Genomic DNA, 22,106 nt, shown 5'->3' with positions numbered 1-22,106 from the left:
TTCTTGGTTATTCTCTGTCGACCAATGTCACTCCACCACGTCGTAGATTCTCTAGGTATTTATTACTTTATGCTACTGTTTTAGTTTCTAGTATTTTATTTTATATAACGAATCATTCAGTGTTGGATAAGAAATCAGAATAACTATTATTAAACGATTCCTAAAAAAAATTTACGAGTCGTTAAAATGTATTGAAAATACGTTAACTTACATTGAAAATAAGTTAAATTAAAATCAAATTATTATTTAGTTAATTCTCTATTTACGTTAATAGTTATGCTGTTTATCTTATGTGCGGATTTTATTAAGGGGTTCAGAAATTTATAGCCATTTGAATTTCTTTTATATTTCTTTTCAATAAACCCGAACAATTCTCTTGACAAAGCTCAAAATCTTAGATCCTAATAAAAAAAAATTGGTATTTTTTTTTAACGATTGGCTTCAATAATAAACTTCTTTAAAATCATGTTAAGTGATTTTGAGATGTTTTTATAGTTCCTATAAGTATCTGGGACTTATTTCAATTATCGATTTGCAATATATTAATGCAAGTTTCTATTTTTCAACTTCAGACTATTAATCTAAAAATGCCTTGCTTATTTAAATTTAAAAAATCAAAAAGCTCTTAAATAAACTTTGACAGAACCCAAATATGATAAAAATTTGACTAGTGGAAAAGCCGAAAATTTTTTGAGGACGAGCGGTCACTGCGTGAGGAGCAATTTAATCGTGGTACGATAATATAAAAATTTTTTTTTTTTCAATTTTATTTAGGTGCCCCAAGAAGTCCTTACGGTCTTATCACAGAGCACTACGAATGAGCATTTAATAGGAAGTTCACACCTTCCTAACCGATGTCGCAAAGCTTGCCGAGAGGTGGGGTTAGAACCACGGATCCTTTGGCGCTACCACTGCGCCACGGCTGTTCAATAATAAAGACATTTAAAGCGAGTTGTAACAGTATAAATATGTGTGTGTGTGTGTGTGTATATATATATAGAGAGAGAGAAAGAAATAATGTGTGTATATATATAGAAAATAAAATATTGGAGAAGCAGTGGCGCGTGGTTAGAGTTCTGGCTCAGAACCCCGAGGTTCGACGCCGGCTCCAGCTTAATAAGCGACATTGGTAAGGAAGGAGGCGTGAACTTCTTGTTAAATGCTCTTCCGCGGTGCACCGTGATAAGACCGTAATGACTTCTGGGAGCACCTAAATAACCTAAATGTTGTTACAACTCCTCATATATATTAAGAACTCATTAAAAAAATAATAGTTTGGAGTAAGTGTACCGAAATACAAAACTAATAAACAAATTTTGTGTTTCTGACTGTGGTTGCAACTTTTTTTCTGTGCTTTTCCATCCAAGCTCAATCTATATAATTATTAGTTGGGAATAACTGAGTTGTTCTTTTTTTATAAGTTCTTCATAATATTTGTGAAAAACTATTTGCTTTAATTGTTCGAAATCTTCCGGTTAACAACTAACTGAAAGGTTTCAAACAATTCCAAACAAAAATTATTTTGAACGAATATTGACATTAGATAATTTGATAAGGAAGTAATTTCTTTGGTACCGAAAATAAAAATATTTAAAATTGTGGAACTACCTTTTACAAGTAATACTTCCGAAATTTAAAAGGTAGATTGAATTGAAAAAGTAGAAATCTATGTGCAGAAATTTTTATTCCGCATTACTTAAAAGACATTGCATTGCTCTGCAATAAGTGTAAGAGCAATACAATGTTTTTTACAAAATATTGTATTTTAATACAATAAGATAGTTCTTGTCTACCTTCTCCCCCTCCCCCAATTTTTATAAATTTGCACAGCAGACATAGTTACGATATTGTGTACACTTACGATATGGTGTAAGGTGCTTTTTTTTGACGAAGTAAACTAAAAACCTATTCATATATCATTAGCGTACAATTTGGTCATTGATGCAGTTAATCATTGAAGAAGAGTAAAAATAACAATGTTTTAAGAACTTACCCTTGACGGCTTCTTGTCATCTTTATCCATTTTTTCCATTACTTGTTGTTTTCTATTTGTTAGCCAAGAAAGGATCCAGTTTAATATCTGACCATTAGTTTTATAAAGAATTCAGTAAAAATTATATCAACGAGGTGACGACGGTAATAAGGCAGCTTTTGCGATGTACAAATCCGCGTTAAGACTTTGAAATTAGATAGTGAATTGCACTTATAATCTTTTCTTTAATAACTCTCATTGCCTTGCATGGTACAGAGGTAGAGGCACGGTACAAAGGGGAGAAGCACTTGCCATTAATTTAAATGATTTTATAAGTTGGTTTTGTTCTTTCCTCAAATATTACTTTAAGTAATATCTTAAAAAAAATAGTTGTTAATCGTAGCGGTTATAAATTTGTGCTCTGTAGTGATGTTGCCATCGCTGGTTTTAAGCATACTGATAGGGTTATATGTCTTGAGCTTGTTTTTTTTACGTGTGAGTAGAGATGTTTTTAAAAATCCTTTAAACTGCTCACAAGTTGTTGTTCAAAATGTAGGACGGCCGTGTTGACCACTTAAGTTACATGCTTGATATTCATTGCATATTTTTGCATGAGTTTCTCTACTGGCAGCAGTGAGTTTAGCCAAAATAGTACGCTTTACTTTTATTACATATAAAACTTCTGATGTGACTCAAATATTTTGTTTAGCTGTAAATGGAGTCGTTGTTAATAGAATGTAAATTAACCAACAGTACAAGTTGTTTACAGAGAAGATGGTTGGTAGTACTTTATGAGTTATGTATGCTGAAATTACCGCAACATTTGCCTCACTCCAGACAAGCAGAGACGGCTTTGAGATTTTTTGTGTGTTCTTGTTAAAGTCTATAGCAAAAAGTGTTCTTGCTAAAGTCTGTAGCTAAGAGAATTTCATTTAAAGGTTAGGAGATTAAGACTGAGATTAAATGACCATGTTGTTGGTAATAACAAATCTAATATTATCATTCACCAACTTTTCAAAATTATCAGTTATTTTTTGACTTTACCCACTTCCTTTGCAGGGGCTGTATTCTCATCTCTCCGTTAAGCTTAACGGAGCGTTAGTCAAAAATTTCTTTTAAATTACATTAACAAAAAATTTATTAAAAACTATAATTTTTTAAACATAAACGTTTTATTTTGGTACAAGTTTTATTTTAACGAATTTATATAAATTTTCGTCATTTCTTTACTTAGAAATATTGTAATGAAATTTCAGACAAAAGCTCCGTTAAGCTTAATGGAGAGATGAGAATACGGCCCCTGATGAATTACTCTTGTACATCATTAATGACACTTTTATACAATTCTAAATCGGTTTGATATGTATACTCTTATTTTTTTTTAGTTTGATTATTTATTTGCTTGACAGAAATCATAACATCAGTATGTAACAAAGTGTTTATGTTATTATTTGCTTCTGAATGAGACTCTACTAATAGAACTGCATTATCCTGTTGTATAATTCTTGACTGTAAAAAAAGTATCGAGTTTGGTTGTCTTTCTTATTCTCTTCTTTTTCACTTCTTTCTGAAGTTTTTTTATTTTGCAGCACGCTTTCATAAGTCTGACCATAACAAGACATTATTTAGTCACCTAAAACTTGTAATAAAAAGAAATACTGAACCCAAGTACCGACTAATCTAATAATTATAGTTGTCAGTATTTGTAACATGTCGACATTTGTTGGTATTTGTAACTGATAAAATTATTTTATCTCTGTTACACAAACGTACGTCAAACGAACAAAACATATGTCAAACTCATTTTATATACTTTAGGACTGTTTTACTTAAAAATACTTTTTTAATTACTTAAAATACTTACACGCTTTCTTTGAATGAATTTTTACAGAGAAAATGTTAACGTTATTTTATTTTTGAGCTAAATTAAAAATTATTTTTTTACTTGCATGGCTTGAGAAGTTATAACTTTGTAAGGTGATAACTTGGTATAAATAGACAATATGGCTCTTATTTCTGAAGATTGCAGATAATTTTTTAATTTTATTTTAGGTGACCTTAAAAGTCTTTTTATTCTTACCATAGAGCACCGCGGAAAAGCAATTGAAAGGAAGTTCACGCTTTTTTACCAATGTTGTAAAACTTGCCCAGAACCACGGACCTCTAGTTCATGAGAACCACGGACCTCTAGTTCATGAGAACCACGGACCTCTAGTTCATGAGAACCACGGACCTCTAGTTCATGAGAACCACGGACCTCTAGTTCATGAGAACCACGGACCTCTAGTTCATGAGAACCACGGACCTCATGTAGTTCATGAGAACTACGGACCTCATGTAGTTCATGAGGCATGCGCGCTAACCACTGCGCTACGGCTGCTCTTTTCAATTTAATGCTCAAAGAAATTAATATGTAAAAGTTTTGAAATGTGAAATACCTGAAACTTTTTTTCTTAAAAATTTTTAAGACAAAAAATTAGGGCCCCACAAATCAAGGCCCCTTAAATTGTGGGGCCTGAGGCCATGGCCTCATTTGCTTCAATGATAATCCGCTACTGCCTATTTCCGAACCGGGTGTGTCCAATTTGAGCAAGCAAATTTTTACTCATCAAAAATAATTTTAAGTATTATAGTCAGCTATAAAAAATTTTTTGCACATTGCAGTAAAAACTTGATTCATCTCTGTCTAAACTTATAAAGAGTTTAGACAGAGATGAAACAAACATAAACAAATTAGTTTTTATATTTTTATTAAACAAAAAATATTTTAGGTGGTCCGTTGCTTTACTTGCGTTAGTTAAATTTTATAAACCATTAAATGCAGGTCTTATTTAAAGTAAAAATTTTCAGAGTAGTGCCAAATGAGTGATTCAATTGGTATGAACGCCGAAGGGTTAATGTGATTGGTTTTTCTTTCATATTCTCATGTAAACGAAAAATGCTTTCACAATATATTTAAAATTGATATTAATAGTGAACTCTTTGTGTATTTATATACAATTATATACTACTAAAAATATTTTATATACAATACAATAAGATTTATATACAATACTTTGTTACTTAGTTACTAGTTGTTACTTTTAGTTGTTATTACTAGTTGTTTCAGATTGTTTCAAATAAGTTTTTCAACTTGTTTTTCTAAGTTGTTTCATTTTTTTTTAACCATTACCTTTGGATAGTATGGATATACGTCTACTAGTGAAAGGCTCTCTGGACAGGATAGATGTCACTGATTCAAAAAAAAATATTCGTGATCCTGATTGGATGAAATGCCAGAATTGCTGACAAAGTAAAACCAGCAAGAGCCGAAATTGATAAAGATTTCGTTTGTTAATACTTTGATGAGTTATCCGTTACACTACAAAACATTTCTAATACTTATATATTTAACTATGATGAGACAAATATGAGCGTACCCAAATATGTACCCAAGCTCTAAAACAGTAATTTGTAATCGCGGCCTTAAATGTGTAAATGCGTTCCAAAGGATCTGTTAGTATTATGTACAGTGCAGCTGGTCAATTTCTTTCTCCCATAGTTGTTTTTAAAGCTGCAAACTGCAATATAAATTGAACACGAGGTGGCCTCCTGGAAGTATATTCGACAGTTCAAAATTGGTTTGTTTGACTCTATAAATTTTTATACCTGAAATGGCAACTCTTTCCGGAATGAAGGTTGTTATTTGAGATAATTTAGCTTCAAGTTTTTCAACTGATATCATTATGCTCATTATGCATGCTCGGAAAATAATATCCGCTTTACATGTTTAATCTTAAATTCCACACATTTTCTGCAACCGCTTAATCATACTGTGCTGAGATCCTTGAAAATTGGTTGGAGGAAGATTTTACAAACAAGGCGAAGGCAATCATGAATCAAGGGTTTCAAAAAGAATTTCCCAATACTCTTGATAAAGTTGCAGAATACTCAGAAAGCAGAGAACTTATTAGCCTTATTCAAAGCTTCAGGCATGAATCCATTAAATCAAGAACAAGTTCATTAAAAAGAACATTAAAAAGGTTTCCAATTGTCAACAAATATCATGGCGGTGAGACCATAAAATAAATATTCATTCATTGAAGTTATAATAGATATTTTTAAGAAACACCTTGGCAATGAAGTAGCAGGAAAAACTAATCATTAAAAAAAATAATCCGAGAACCTACAAATCGAAAACAAAACTTAAAACCATCTTTAAAGGATGTTGAATCTTTATTGTCTGAATCAGAAGACATTGAAGTTACTAACAGCGGTTCTCCAAATGAAAGTAACGACAAGACAGATATTGATTTAAATGAATCTGATTGAGTAGAACCTGAAGCCGATAATTTTCTAACAGGGGGTTGGCATGTCGTAGTGTCGCAGGAAAAACCAAGAAAAAAACCTTCATCTACATTGGAAAGATTTTTTTGACAACTCCCAAAATTCTAAAATATCAAAAATTCTTAAAATATCCAAACTTCCAAAATTCACTAAAAAAATGGCGCTCAAATCACATCTCGGAACTCAATTAAGATTAGCCCTTAATTATCTAGTTGGAACTTCTTAAATATCCTCAGAAACAATTTATACGTCAAATTGAACGTCGAATCGTTGAATTGAACGTTGAAATACGTTGAATTAGAAATAATTTATACTTTGAATACTTATGAATTGTTTTTCAAATTTAAAACATTTAAATATAAATTTCAAACAAACAAAAAAAAAAGCAACAAGAGATTTCTCAACAAGATGTACCAAAAAGATTCAACTAAAATTATCTAAAATATTTAAATTAGTGTGAAATTTTAAATATACAACATTATATTTAACGTACATTTTTATAAAATCAAGATAACTTTGAATAACAAAAAAAGAAACTTCGAAACTTTTTTATTTTGATATTCGAAAAAAGCTAACAGAATTTATAATTTTTTTATGCAGTATATTTAAAAGTAAAATTTCAGTTTAGCCTGCATACGTAGCAGTGGCGTCGCTAGGATTGGTGTCACCGAGTGCGGTAAACTTTTGTTATCACCCCTCAAGACTAACAGGGTTAACGACACGGGTTTCGAATTTCTATAAAAAAAAGTATATAAAAAAAGGTCCTTTAGAAAAAAACTTGGGCTATACAAAATACAAGCATGATATATAAGCATAAATACATTAACACAAGCATGAGCAGTGTCATATTAGCGTTTTTTTCATTTTGATCTTACCCCTCTGTGTCAGGTCGTGATGGTGTCAACCGGTGCGGCCCGTACTTCCCTAACTACGTAGTAATAACCAAATAACAAAACCTAAAATTATAATTTACAAAAAAACGAAAAACAAAACTAATTAAACCAAAACATGAAACATGAAACAAAGAAAATACAGCAATTAAAAAATAAACACAGTTTTCAGCATATCTTAATTTTAGAAAATTGAATTTAAATTTTTTTAAAATACGTTTATTAAAGTTTAAACTGTTTAGCGAGCCAATATTTAATTCAAAATCTGATTGAATTTTTCTAAATTATTTAGTAAAACTAATCAAGAAAATTAATCGAGTAAAATAATTAAACATCTAGTCTGATCTAAAGAAACGCTTTCAGTCAGTTTATCAATACGGAAAAATTTATATTTTTATAAAAAAATCAACTAACAATAATAATACTAGTACATTATCGTTTTATTTTACTTGTGAAGGTGATCTCGATAAATTTCTCAACTCAAACTTCTGTTTTAAAATCCTCTATTAGCTAAATTGAAGTTTTTATTGTCTTTATCCGGTTTCGAATAAATACTAGTCGTAGAAATTTTCCGACGACTTTCATTTGTTTGTTTTAAATTCTCAGATAAGCCTAAGTTCTTGTGATGAGTAATGCAGCTTGTTACTGTTAGAGATTTATTCAGTTGAAGTTCCCTGTTGTTTATTGAGCTACTTTTGTGAATAATTAAGCCGCTGCTGTTTATAACAACAAGAATCTAAAATAGTTAGGTAAAAATAGAAATTTTATTGCAAACACAAGTAATAAACTTGTACAAATTCAAATTTTACCTTTGGCAAAAAAATCAGTAGTAAGGTAGCAGTATTACATATACAAATGCAAACCGCTATTATTATGTAAGATGCATCAAACTTTGTTGTGGTGGCCAGAATAGAAACACAAATCACTCCTGTTACCGATACAGCTGCAACATTATAAATCGCCACACCAATATTTTTTGATGAGATGTCAGATTTATTATTTATATTTTTTATTTGCCAAACCAAAAATGTTCCAAACAACAGTAAAAGTCCCTTATAACAATACAATCCTATTGTAAATTCAGTCTGTAGGTTGCATGTGCATTTGACTACTTGTTCAATGATTATGGTATCATCAGATAAATTTTCGATTGCAGTTATGTTATATATATTGACCATGAATGGAGATAATTGTCTCCAAGTAACTAAAATGGCTATATCAATCAAAAGAAAACAACCAACAACAACAAATAACAACCATTCACGCACATTCTATAAGAAAAATAGGAACATTATTTTTGGAATTAACCAATATCAACAAATTCTACCTAATATAAAGACAAAATATAACTAATATAAAGACAAAAAGGATTTATTGGTTAAATCTTTTCAACAGAATGTTTAAAATATTTTTAAATACTGAAAATTTTCAATTTTGTTTTTGATGCAACTTACCTGGAATTGGACCTGGATAATGCCTGGACTTTTATTTACTAAATTACCAGATCTCATGCATAATTTATACGTTCTCCAGACTTTTGAAAACAAGGAACCAAATGTCAGGGTAAAACCAATAGATAGCAATGAAATAAATGCATAACACATTTCTGGTATTAATCTTTCTTCAACAAATCGAATGTCAACCCCATAAATAATCACAGATAGATAACTTAAGATGCTTCCGATAATTATTGCACCATTTAGTGATAATGTTGAGTACTCTTTCACATCGGCTTTATGTTTCAAAGAAAATATTAAACATAGAACTGCAATAACTATTCCGAAAATTGCAAAAAACCAAACTGTAATTAGTAGAATGCTGTTAAAAGAAGAAAAATAAAAGTTGTATGTTGATTGGTCCTTAGGTACAATGTTATTGGGAAACAAAACTAATTCCGCCTTTGGTTCTAATAATAAAACCTCACTTGACGTATCATGCATCCCTATAAGTTTTATTCCAAATTCTTTTATAAATACATATAATGAAATTTGACCAATTCGTGAAGGAAACCCTCCAGAGACTTGTGTTTGGTATGAAACCGGCCCAGTAATTCCTTCAAATGTGATGTTTTGAATACTGTTTGCTAACTTGAATACAACATCGAACGAGTTATATGAGTAAGCAGAAAGATCGGCAGTGTTATCTGTTAAATTAAAAGTCATTGCGGCAACCCAGATTGCATCATAAGCATATGCTAAGTTTTCATCACATTTATTATCAATGTTTTTATTTAACCTTTTGAGAAATGATTCTGATGTAACGTTACTCAAAGTTGTCTTATTATCTTTTCTAAGACTTTGTTTTGTAAATGAAATATAACCCTGCGCTGCATCAAGAAGTTGCTCCTCTGAGCAATTAATTTCTCTTTTAAAACCACCTGGTATAGGTTCAGCGTTGAAGATATCAGATGCCCATCCAATTGGAAGAATTTCAAAAAGTATCCAAAGAACTTTAGGTTTAGTCATTTTTCTGTTGTAAGCTTCACAAAATACTTTACGAGCTCCACTAACTGAAAAAAGAGCCAATATTATCCGAACATCTTTATTTTGCAGTTCTCCTATTTCATTAGAAACACTATAACTTACTGGATTACTCCGTATTCCTTGAACAAATAATAAATTTATTTTATTTAAACAGTTCTCTAAAATATTTTCTAAACTTTTTGGGTTGTTACGATATCTCGCATGGGCATAGTCAAAAAGTATTGCAACTCTAGACCAGTTAAATTTGTTAAGAAAATAACAAGCTGCTATAAAACTTGAAACTATTGATGGTGGAGTTTGAAAATACATAATGAAATACGGCTCAAAAGGTTCATTTGCTTCCGTGTATGATATTTGTAAATTTCCTTGTGCCGTGGAATATTCAGTGCAATAGTCATTTTGCTCAGTGTACGGCGGACCAATTGTAACAATCTTTGTAGGATTTGTTTTATACAAACGATTTTGTGCTTCTATTGCGCTCCCTAAACTTTTATCTGTTTTCATGAAATGTGCATTAAGCTTATAACGCGTCAGGTTTCTGAAAATCATGTCAGGTTTTTTCTCTATATCTTCCATAGCCATTTCAATAGCATTTCTAGTGCAATTATCATCTAATGGTATAAGAACTCCAATATTCAATACGCCTACCTCCAAGTTTCTTGCCTTCAAGCTTCCATTTATGATTATCAAAAAAATCCATGAAATAGTTAAAAACATCTACAAATAAATCATATTTTCTAATATATTTTTAATTTAAGATTTAAATATATATTTTTAAATTTTATTAGTTAAAAAGTAAAAAAATTAAAAGAAAATTAGTAATAGTTGATTATTAGTAATAGTAGTAATTAGAAATAAAAATAATAATCATATTGTATACAAATGAGCAACTTGTTATCGTTCATTCGAGTGTGTTTGACACGAAACTCTTGGCAGCCATTGCAACCGAGGTAATGGCGAGAAAGAGTTGCAGCATTTAATAAGACAGTTCTGTTACTCCAGAAAGTGCTGCTGTGGAGGCAAAAAAAAAAAAAGAAAAAAGAAAAGGCCTTAACTAGAAAAAAATTTAAAGTTTTATTTTAACAGTTAAAAGTTTTTTTTGCTATATTTATTTTTTTGCTATAAATATATACGGCCAGATTGAAAAAATTGAAAATATATTGTGTTAATTCGATAGATCAGTGGTTAATACGATGACAGCGTATTAACCACTGATTTTTCGAATTTATGCATGTAATTGAAAAATAAACCATTTTATAAACTCTTACACCGATTGCAATTAATAAAAATTTTTCAAGCGGGTTCTCTTAATAAGCGCAGCTTTAATGCATAGCATCTAATAATGTTAGATGCTATAAATTAAAGCTGCGCTTATTTAGAGAACCCGCTTGAAAAGTGTTGATTAATTGCAATTGGTATAAGAGTTTATAAAATGGTTTATTTTTCAATTATTTTAATTAGTCATTTTAATTGTTTTTTAATTAATTCAATTACACATGGATGAGACAATAAATTCGTTTTTTTTTCAATCTTGCCAATTTTTGATAAATGCAAAAAAATAAATACTAAAACAGTTTAAGCGAAAAAGACTTGTAATTATTATTACAATATTTTTCTTATATTACACACGAGCCTGTGTAAAACGTTACATAAGTGGATTTTTTATTTTGATATAATATATCAAAATATAACAATAAACAAACATGATATATATGCAAACGCAAAAAATCCACTTATGTAACGTTTTACACAGGATCGTGTGTAATATAAGAAAACTATTGTAATAATAATTATAAGCCTTTTTCGCTTAAACTGTTTTGCTGTGAATTTTTGTATTTATGTTTTTGTATTTATCAAAAATTGGCAAGATTGAAAAAATATGAATTTATTGCCTCATCCACGTGTAAAATTTGAAACTTCGGTTTTAGACTTGTCCATCTCTTGATAATTTTTGATTGCTAAAACTACGTCATCTTCTTAGTTCCGCCATTTCTATAGCGTTACGTACAAACGTCTATATGGAACAATCGTGTATAATATATGTATAATATGAGAAAACTTAAAAATTTTACTTTAACAATTAGAAGTCCGACTCCAAAGCAAAATTTTTGAAAAATTCTTGATTTCTTTAAAAAATATTACGCGATAATTAAAATTTTTTTTTTGCTTAGTATGTGAATAATTCTTTAAAGGTTAAATGTTTTGTACAAGCATGTGCAATACCGAGAAGTTTTACTACTAGAATCGGAGTCGCGATTTTGTTTAGCGACTCCGACTCCGCTAAAAATATTGCGACTTGATTTTAACAACTATTGAAAGTAGTAACAAAGCAATGGCTGGAAAACTCAAATTCACAAGCGAAATGCTTTCACTGGTAGATTTACAAGAAAAAAGTAAATTTGGAATACAAAATGATCTAACAAGCAAGTTGAAGAAGAAGAGAGTGATAAAGAAGAAGAGATCGATAAGAAAGAAGAGGCAGATGAAAAAGAAAGAGCTTTTTTTAGTGAATTATTACAAGACTTAAAAAATAGTGATATTTATTTGCCTGACTACTATTATGATTAATATTAATAAACTAACATAGTTATTTTAAATAAATTAATATTTTGATAAATGTTATTTTTATGTAAATTTATAAATTTGCACCATAATCTATTTACCATAATAATTTGTATCATATTTTTTTTGTTCAACTGATTAAAATAGTAAATGCGTTTCTATGGAAATGAATGAAGCAATTCCAATAATACTCAAATATTTGTTGTTAAAAATCGCCTAATGCATCTAAAGTACTCAACTTTAAAATTTTTATAAAATCTATAAAACTTAATCATTTTAACTTAATTTTTTTAAGAGTGTCATATATTAGGTAACCAAAAAAGTTCGTGCGGTTTTTGGTAATTGAATTGTTTTTAGCATTTTTTACAACACCCACATCGCAGAAGGCAAGTAGCTTTGTTGCGTAATAGAACGCGTGTGTCACGCGCAGTTGCTGCATATATAGTGTAGGCTTGTAACGAGCTTACAGGAAAAGTTTTGTGTAAAGAAAGGATGGCAACCCAACCAACGATTATTCGATCTTGCTTACTTTACGAGTTCAAACTTGGAAGGAATGCAACACAAGCGGCCAAAAACATCTGCACAGCATTTGGAGAAGGTACAGTAAGTGAACGCACAGCACAGAAGTGGTTTCAGCGATTCTCTTCGGGAGATGAGTCCATCGAAGACCTGCCGCGTTCTGGACGCCCATTGTTGGTTGATGAGGATGAACTGAAGGACGCTGTCGAGTCTGACTCCAGCCAAACTTGCCAAGAACTTGCAGTGAGGTTTGCTGTGAGTGTTGAAACCATCCGCCTGCATCTGCATGCGATTGGGAAAGCGTGGAAACTGAGTCGGTGGGTTCCGCACAAATTGTCGATCGACAACAAGAAGCAACGGCTTACGATCTGCACATCACTCTTATCACGCCACAATGTTGAGCCTTTTCTTGATCGTTTATTGACATGCGACGAAAAATGGATTGTGTACAACAATACCAAGCGTTGCTACCATTGGTTGTCCCCCGATGACCCCATCCCAAAGACACCCAAGCCCAATCTCCACAAGCGGAAGGTTTTGGTGGACTACAGCTGGTGTGGTGCATTACGAGCAGCTCCCGACAGGCCAAACCATTTCTGGACTGGTCTACTCAGCACAGCTGCAACGAGTTCACGACCTGTTGCTTGTAAGGCAGCCTGCACTGGTGCACAGGAGAGGAGTTCTGCTTCTCCACGACAACGCGAGACCGCACATCGCTCGCGTGACTCAGGACAAGCTCCAAAGCCTTGGTTGGGAGAGTTTGCCTCATCCACCATACTCGCCAGACCTCTCCCCTACTGATTTTCATTTTTTCCTTTCCCTGGGAAATCATTTAAAAGGACAGCAGTTCCGAGACCAGGACGCGGTTGAAATGGAGTTGAAAGCTTTTATAGACTCAAAGGACCGAGAATTTTTTAGAAGTGGAATAAATAAGCTTGTTTTACGTTGGGAAAAGGTTTTAGATGCTAATGGTGACTATTTTGATGAATAAATGTACTTACTTTTGTCGTTTTGTGTGTTTTTATTATATACGGAAAAACCGCACGAACTTTTTTGGTTACCTGATACCATTGGGAGTATAAGAAAATAGTTTAGAATTAAAAAGTTTATATATTAAAGAGGAATTATATAATAATAAATTAAGAAGGAAAATAATTTAAATTTAAAAGTGTTTCTCCCCCTCGGGCGGTATAAATTAAATACATGAAAAAATGCCTTTTTTGAAAAAATTCACGATAAAAATAAGAATGTCTGTAATCATTTAAAACAAAAAAGTATATTTTTTTAAGCTAGCAACATGACTTGGTTATTGGTATTTATAAAAATTTTTAAATTTTTTGCATTTATATATATATTTATACGAATTATAAACATTGAAAAATATTAGAGCAAAGGTATTACCATAACCAGAACTTAATAAAGATTAAGTTAGATTAGCTTGAGAAGGATGTATTCTAAACGAACAGTTAATTCGAAATTACAAAAGGCTGCATTTTTTTGCTTTTTTTATAACAATTTGTAAGTTTTTTTTCACTTTAAGTAAGCGAAGTTTTTGATGTAGAAGTTAAAATATCTTAAACATACTGACAAAAAAATTATTAAAAAAAAAAAATTGAAATTATAACTTCTGTACTTTTTTAACGAAAATCTATTACAAAAATGACATCTTTTAAATGTAGCTGTCCTGTCAATAAACATAAATAACAATAGCATGTAAAATAATAATAGCATGTAGCTGTCTTGTTAATAAACATAAATAACAAACCTATATATTTTTAGATAATATAAGCAGTATAATTCATTTAAAAACAAATAATAATAACTTTCTAATGTTTTGTAAAATTTTGAATTATGGTCAATTATCTGAGGCTTTGCACCACTGTGTCAGGTTGCCATCGTTGCAATTTGACAAAAGTATAAACATATAAATATTTAAAAATTAATATAAAGTCTCTATTTTGTAACTATATTGGATAAAAGCAAGTTCTTAAATTACTTTTGCGTATAAATTAATTTAAACGCAATTTAAGGGCAAACTCCTCAATACAACTAATCTTTTTAAAAATCAAGAATTTATAAAAATCGTCCAACCCACGCTAACCTTCAAAAAATATGTTAAAAGTGATTAAAAAAATAGATGACTACAAAACAATGAAACTAATTTGTTAAACATAGTTTCTTAAACTAGTTACAAGTTTGAAAACAAATTTCATATGTGTTTACTCCAAAACATCTTTGCATGCTTACTTATTGCAACTAAAGCATTGAAGTCAATCTTCATTTACTTCCCCCAAACAGCTACACGAACACAACCAAAGTCTCTATCAGTATTATGTTTTAGTTCAAAATCAATAGTTTATTTAATTGATTCGAATCAGCTGATTCCACTGCAGTGGTAAAAAAAAGATTTGTTTTAGTTTTGCTTTGCGTTTTTTGATTTCTGTTACTTCATCAATTACGTTTTTTATGAAGCTTTTTTAACAGGTTGTCTCACAAAATGACTTTTTTTTATATATAAAAATAAGTTGCTTAAAACTAAATTAAAAGCCAAAATATAAATCTTTGAAACGAATTTTGAATACAATGTTATTTCCTTGCAAACTACATTTACTAGTTAGTTAATTTGCTTGATTCAAATACTTTATTTTTAGTACAGGTAGATTCCCCTTAAAAACACATACCCCTTAAACACTACACGTATAAACTTTCAGCTCTAGGTTCCACTAATGTCAATTAAATTATTAAACAATGATTGAATCAGTATCTCTAAACATCCTAGATGACAAATTAAGTAAAATACCTCTTTTACAATTTTAAAATCCCCAAAAAGTGAATGCAAATCAAACATTTTGCTTTTGAAATGGTTCAATTAATGCATTATGACCCCCTACTGTTTAATAACTTATTTTTAAGTTTGAAATTATCTTATTTTTAGATAATGTTAGACTTGTTTTAATCCACCAATGTAATACAATATAATGTGTACCCCAAGAAATAAAAGCCAATTTAAAAAAAAAAAAAAAAAATTTGGTTTATTAATCTTTTGTTCACAGAATACAAAACCTTTTAATGCAAAATTTTAACTTTGAGTAATAATAATTTGGGTTTATATTAATCAAGTAGTTTGTAATGTCCAAAACAACGCCATAGCAACCAATATATAAACAAAAATATTTCCAATGTAAGGTTGCAAAAATCTATATATTTTAAATATTAAAAAATATTTGAGTTATTTTTTTGGTCATAAGTTGAATGATCATTCGAACTCTCTTAAAGATAGTGAAAGTTATAAGATGTAAACAGTTAAAAAGTGTTAAAAAAGGATACTCAAATAAAGTTAAAAAAACTGAAAAAATATCATGTGAGCCTGGAGGTTTTTAATTTATTATATTTATTCCAGAAATTATATATTTTTTTATGCTTTTTGAGCAATTTTAATTTTTATATAGCAAAATCTCAAAATATATTTTTTCACTAGTTTTCAAAGTTTGCGAAATGATAACTTTTCAAATAAGTATGCAAAAGTGCTGAAATTTTCACAGATTGTTCTTCATATTATTAAAACTCATTTGAGAAAAGATTTTTTTAAATGAATTTTAGATCTTGAAACTTTTATATTAGTGTTGTGTAGCTCGCTTACTTTTTAGTGTTTCATGCATAATTGCTGAAATATTCATTTATTTTCTCTCAAATGAATTATGTTACCATAATTAAAAAATGTTCCAAATTTCACGCTAAAATGATTAGTAGATTTTGAACAATTACTTCACAAAAATTCGGTTATTTTCAATTTTTGGGGGGAAATTGAAGCAAAGAATTTCAAGTTTAATAGCATTTTTGAAATTTATTTTAAATTATGTATTTATGTTGTAAAAATAAAAGTGTGCTTTAGTTCCAATCAGGTTTTAATATACTTTTTGGGGTACCACCTTAACTAATTTACCAACTTTTAAAGATGTTTATTTTGCATTTTTTTCGCAGTGTTATGATTGTAGTTTTTAAGGGCTCACTAGCGTTAAAATAGGAAATCTAGCTTTTAATACAATAACATTGTATATTTTGAATAATAGGAAATAAGAAAAAAGATAAGAAAAGTATAGATTTAATACAATAACAGCATTTTTTTGAATAACATAAAATGACTATATATATATACATACATATATATATATATATATATATATATATATATATATATATATATATATATATATATATATATATATATAATATAAGTTCTTTTTTTTTAAGAATCAGAGGATGATGCTGCAGATGCATGAAGAATCATTGTTGGCTTCTTGTTATCAACGCGACAAGCCATTTTAGTACATAAAGATTTAAGAATGGAATGACATTGCGAACATTCCTTTAAAAATTTTGGAAGACATTCTTCTACACATGAGCATTGCAGTTTGCAACGATAAAACAATTCTTTTTCTTGGAGCTTATGTTTCTACTTCTCCTCTGAATCACAATTTTTTTCTGTTTTTCTTCTTAGAGAGAAACCACTTTTGAAAGCACATCTTGAGCCTCCTCAGATCCATGCGTATTAGTGACGCTTGTTGTTTTTATTTGATTAACCTCCTGGGTTTAACCCGGTTTACTGAAAGTAAACCAGGCACGTCTACTAAATTGAGGCTTTTCTTATATGATTTCTCAATGAATGATTGGGACATTTCATACATTGATTTCCAATATCCGGCTAAACCTATACCGTCCTTTTATTTGGGAAACTTTGGATTGTGATTTTGGAGTTGCTGCTAAGGGTCCGTCATTTAAGGTCACACTTCTTGTTTTCTTAGGAGTAAAAGATTGTAGAAAAACACCATCAGTTTTATCAATAAGGAGAGCTGCTTGTTCAAATTTATCCTGTTGCATATCATCAACATTAAGACCATTCTTACTTATACCAACTCTTAGCAGCTGCTACAATATTGGCAGCGGATGCCCAATTGTTACACATTGTTTTTAGGATATTCATGAATTTTTCTCAATTTATTATCTGGAAAGAGGAAAAAAATTCATATCGCTTGTTATTATAATATCGACGGAGCTGTTGATTTGGTGCTTGGTCTAGTAGCTGTGTGGCTTCAGGTGAAGACACAAATAAATTGATTTGCTTTTCACGCAAAAAATTAAGAACTTTAAAGTCAAACCGCGACGAATGACCATCTAATAGAAGCACATCTGGTCGCTCTATACCTTGTTTGGTGTGATGTTTATCAAATTTCTGATACGCAGCCAATAATGAAAGTTATCTTGCGAACCACTCTCTGTCGTAAAGATGATCAAATTTTAAATCTTACTGACAGCTTTTTGTGGTGCCATCTGGCTTATTATGCCTTTGCCAGCATATATTACCTGACACGATGAAATCTCTCCTGAAAATATAAATATTATATTTCACTTTTTAAAAATATAAAACTATAAAAGCCACACCTTTACTTGTGAAAAGTTGTTTAGTTGGCAATCAGTTTGTCAGCTAAAGCATCTGGAATCAAGTTACATAAATTATCAACGTACAACCCATATACACTTATTCAAGAATAGTAACCAAGTTGTAAAACACTTGAGAATAAAATTTAAAATAGACGTTTTTATATTCAGGCTAAACTAAAAAAACAATGTGATAAAAAATGTGTACCTATCTGATCTGCAGCCGTTTCCCTAGTACAATTTAGGCCTCTGTTCATTTTATCTCGGCCTTGCCTCTTGATGACAATATCACCATGTCTAGCGGGCCATCTTCTCCAAAATGATTTTGAGTCTAAATAATTTGGGTAATGAGATTCAGTATTTTACATCTATTTAACATCTACTGTACCCTTGTACCTGTTGAGATGTTGATAAGTTAGTTTAAAGAAAAAAAAATTACTTACCTTCCATTTTGTTAGGCTGTTTTTGCACTTGGTGATGGTTTTGTAAACTTTCTTTCACCTTTTCCATTTTTGTTCAAATGATCTGTGATTTTCAGCACATCCAAAATAATTTCAGAAACTTCTTTCTTAGAGAGTCCCTGGTAGGCTCTGTTTTTGTTTCTGATAAAACAAATTATTTCCTATCATCATCTGGATGTAACTCTCTCAAGTGTTCCTTTTTTACATTCTTAACTTTGCCATCTAACCTTCTGTCTATTGTACCACGATCTTTAGTTAAAGAAAACTTTCCTGTTTTTAATGATGCCTGTCTTCGCTTTTTTCTGTGCACCAATTTACTGCCTCTGATATTTTATTCGTTTCTGTAAACTATAGCTTCAACTCGAGTTTCTGGCTTTGTCTTTGCTCTACTTCTTTTTCTACTAGCAGAAATCTTAAAATTAAACTGCGGTTTTTTCCATACTATTTTTTTATTTAAGCACTAAAAATAAAGAATATACATACTTGATTAAAGATTACAGGTCAACTATTTGAAAATTTTTCAAATAGTTGACCTGTAACAGATGTTTTCCATTTTGAAATTTTTTTAAGGGAATTCTACCTGTATTGTCAAAAGTTATAAATCATTGACAATTAACAAAAATGACAATTAAAAAAAAAATAACCATATCCAGTTGGCACATGTCGTGCAAGGCACGTCCGTCGGACGTTTCACGGACGTCCCCCGGACAACGCATGTCCCTAGGTAACAACTTTGATTAATACTTTACAAATTCTAACTTGGATCAATCGAATGAAATATAATTTGAGTAAAACACCACATTTTTTGATTATTTTTTTAACAAAATGTATTTAAGCTGAATAATATTTATTCAAATACAATGTTTACTATGGAGAGTAAAAGGAGAGGAGTAAACAAAAAGTTAACTATATAATAAATACATTTCAAAGTTATGTTTATATTTAAAAAAATAAAAATATATTTTAAAAATAACTATTTTTAAATGTTATTTTTAAAATATTAATTGAAAAAAGTTTAAAAAAACCTTGTTAATAGATTTTTCATTTCTTATGCAATATTACATTAAAGTTAAGCACCAGAAGTGACGGATTCGCCCCCCGTAACAAACTCACATCACCTTATCCTAATTTAAAAAATACAAATTTTAAATGATTTTTCAATTTTATCAACAAAATAATTAAAACAATACATAGAATTATTTTTAACAACATAGAATTACTTATAACAACATAGAATTACTTATAACTACATAGAATTACATATAACTTCATAAAATTGCCTGCTGTTGCTATAGTTTACATACCTGGACAAAATATAACACATATAAAACATAGTCTGAATAAATATTCATTTGTTTGGTAGATGGTAAAAACATATTTGTGTTTCAATTAATTTTTTTATTGAATTTATTTTTTTGCTTATTAATTTGTATTCATCTTAACATTTTAAATTTAATGTTTTCTTCAAAGTTTTTTAATACAATCTGAATTTATTTAATTTGTAAATAACGAGCTTTTTTTTTTTGGTGAATATTTATCATAACCTGGCCAACTATAGTTATTATTGCAATATCCTTTATTATACCTCTGATACCAAGAAAAGTAATATAATAAAAAAAATTGAAATGTGTGGTGTCCAATTGACAATACAAATGTGATTAAAGTTTGTTTTGATTTTTCAAGTCAAATGATATCATTTCAAATTATAATGATGTTGTTTATGGCATTGTGGTGGATGGCATAAAGAGCATCATTAATTTTTTTAAATATTTAATTTCAAGCTATTTGGCTTTGTCTAATTTCGTTTGGCAAAGTTAAACGAACTTCCGCCGTGCTAAATTGCTAGCACTTTTATAAAATTTAACATGGTTAAAAGCTACGCATGGTTTTTGTTGCATGTTTAAAACCCCCTTATTCAAAAAGAATAACACGTGTCAAGAATAGGGTTTCAATTCCGTGAAGTTAACTATTATATTTACCAACTAGGATATTAATTTTTTGTAAATGGTTACAACGTTACAGAAATGTAGTATAATATTATAATAAGTTAGCGTAACTAATGTGAGACTAGTAATAAAGGCATGCAACATTTTAAAGTTAATAAATACCTCACAAAAGACGTGTTAACCTCAAGTAAAACTGCCTGTGAAATCTACTGGTACGGGTTTTAATTCCCAAAGTGAAACTAGATGTAAAAATTTTATCAGTTGAATCTCTTTTGACACAACGAAGGTAGATCTATCTCCTTTTTTATGAATCAAATCTTGCTCTTTTCAGACTTATTTTGAAAGGAAACTTTTTTGGTTTATATTTTTTATAATAGATTATTTTAATTTTATAAATCATTATGCTGACAAATAGTCTTTATCAGACAACCGACATAATTTATTGAGACTTTGTCACTCATACAATATAACTTATACACCTATACAATATAAAATTTTGTTTTTTAACGTTTTTTCAGTTCCAGAATAAAAGTCAAAAAATAAAAAAGCGGTTTCAATCTCATGCCAAAGTAAAAATAACTTCAACTAAAAACGTCTATGAAGAGCAGTTCACTTAAAAGCGCGCGCATAAAATTATAACTATAAAACTATTTAGAAACTAAGGTAACTATTTTAATCTTTATTTTAAGTAAAATAATCTAAAGGCACTCATTTCTTATTACAATGTTTTTGTACTATGCTGTTACAAGAAAGTTGATACCCTCCTTCAATGCAGATTATTTGGGTCTTATAAATCTATAAAAATGATATTTTTTTAATAGCGTTTTTCAAAAAAAATTGTACCCGTTTAGCAAAATTCATTTACAGATTTACAAAAGTTAAGAAATTATTAGGCTTACATAGATCTAAGCAAGAAATTAAAAGATTCTCATCTTCAGTCACTCAAAAAATCAATAATTCAAAAATCCCGCATTTATATAAAATTTTTAAATTTCAACCATGTTGAACCAAATGTTATAAATCGTGTTTTAGAGTTTCAAAGCACAAAAAATGTTAAGTGAATGATGTTTAATTATGTTGTTTTTTTTAATTATTAGAAATCGATTAAAATTCGTTTTAATTATTAAATAATTCGTAATTCTCAAAACATTAATTTATATTTACGGTTTTCTTTTTTGTTTTTGATTAAAGTGATACAAATATATTTGAAAAAAGGTACTTGTGCTTACCTTTATTACATAAGTTGAACATCTGTTTTCTTAAAAATGTAACTGTTAACAATTCAAAAGATTTGAAAATTTATGCTTATCGTTGTATTAGTAAAAAGATTTATATAGTTTTACAGTTTAACAAGTTTACTCCGTACACTTAATTGCTTTTGTTTAACAAAGGCTTCCGTTATATTACTCAATTATGACATAATAGATAGGTTTCGCAATTTTAAATTGTTTTTTTAACTAACTTTTATTAGTGTTGTTAAATTTAAAACAAAATAAAAAAAACTTTGACGG

General features: G+C 29.6%; 1 protein-coding gene across 7 annotated transcripts; it reads right to left on the bottom strand.

Annotated features, from left to right (window-relative positions):
* Positions 1-6,612: 6,612 nt before the first annotated feature.
* Positions 6,613-22,101, bottom strand: LOC100205395 (gamma-aminobutyric acid type B receptor subunit 2). Of its 7 annotated transcripts, none has more exons than XR_010642625.1 (7): positions 21,825-22,101; positions 19,675-19,773; positions 8,643-10,388; positions 7,998-8,459; positions 7,620-7,924; positions 7,174-7,254; positions 6,613-7,033 (listed from the first exon to the last, which is right to left on the bottom strand). XR_010642625.1 is itself a non-coding variant. In XM_065814060.1 (5 exons), exons 3-5 carry the CDS (start codon positions 10,386-10,388, stop codon positions 7,682-7,684), a joined length of 2,451 nt encoding a protein of 816 aa, XP_065670132.1. In that variant the 5' UTR covers positions 19,675-19,773; positions 21,825-21,969; the 3' UTR covers positions 7,556-7,681. The 7 variants fall into 7 exon arrangements, 3 of the variants coding, with proteins under 3 accessions (XP_065670132.1, XP_065670133.1, XP_065670134.1); XR_010642624.1 differs by having other exon boundaries at positions 7,603-7,924; positions 21,825-21,961; XR_010642626.1 differs by having other exon boundaries at positions 7,638-7,924; positions 21,825-21,961.
* Positions 22,102-22,106: the final 5 nt, after the last annotated feature.

Source organism: Hydra vulgaris, chromosome 12, assembly GCF_038396675.1.
Source record: "Hydra vulgaris chromosome 12, alternate assembly HydraT2T_AEP".
NCBI lineage: Eukaryota > Metazoa > Cnidaria > Hydrozoa > Anthoathecata > Hydridae > Hydra > Hydra vulgaris.
Note: the sequence above shows the minus strand (reverse complement) of the source record. Positions and strands in the feature narration are given on the sequence as shown.

What these genes read in the sequence shown, in the direction of transcription:
- LOC100205395 (XM_065814060.1), bottom strand. Translation starts at nt 10,388, where the DNA reads ATGTTTTTAACTATTTCATGGATTTTTTTGATAATCATAAATGGAAGC. An exon ending in TTATCCAGGTCCAATTCCAG is followed by an intron (nt 8,460 to 8,642) that starts GTAAGTTGCATC and finishes TTTTTCTTATAG; the next exon opens with AATGTGCGTGAATGGTTGTT. An exon ending in TACTGATTTTTTTGCCAAAG is followed by an intron (nt 7,925 to 7,997) that starts GTAAAATTTGAA and finishes TAACTATTTTAG; the next exon opens with ATTCTTGTTGTTATAAACAG.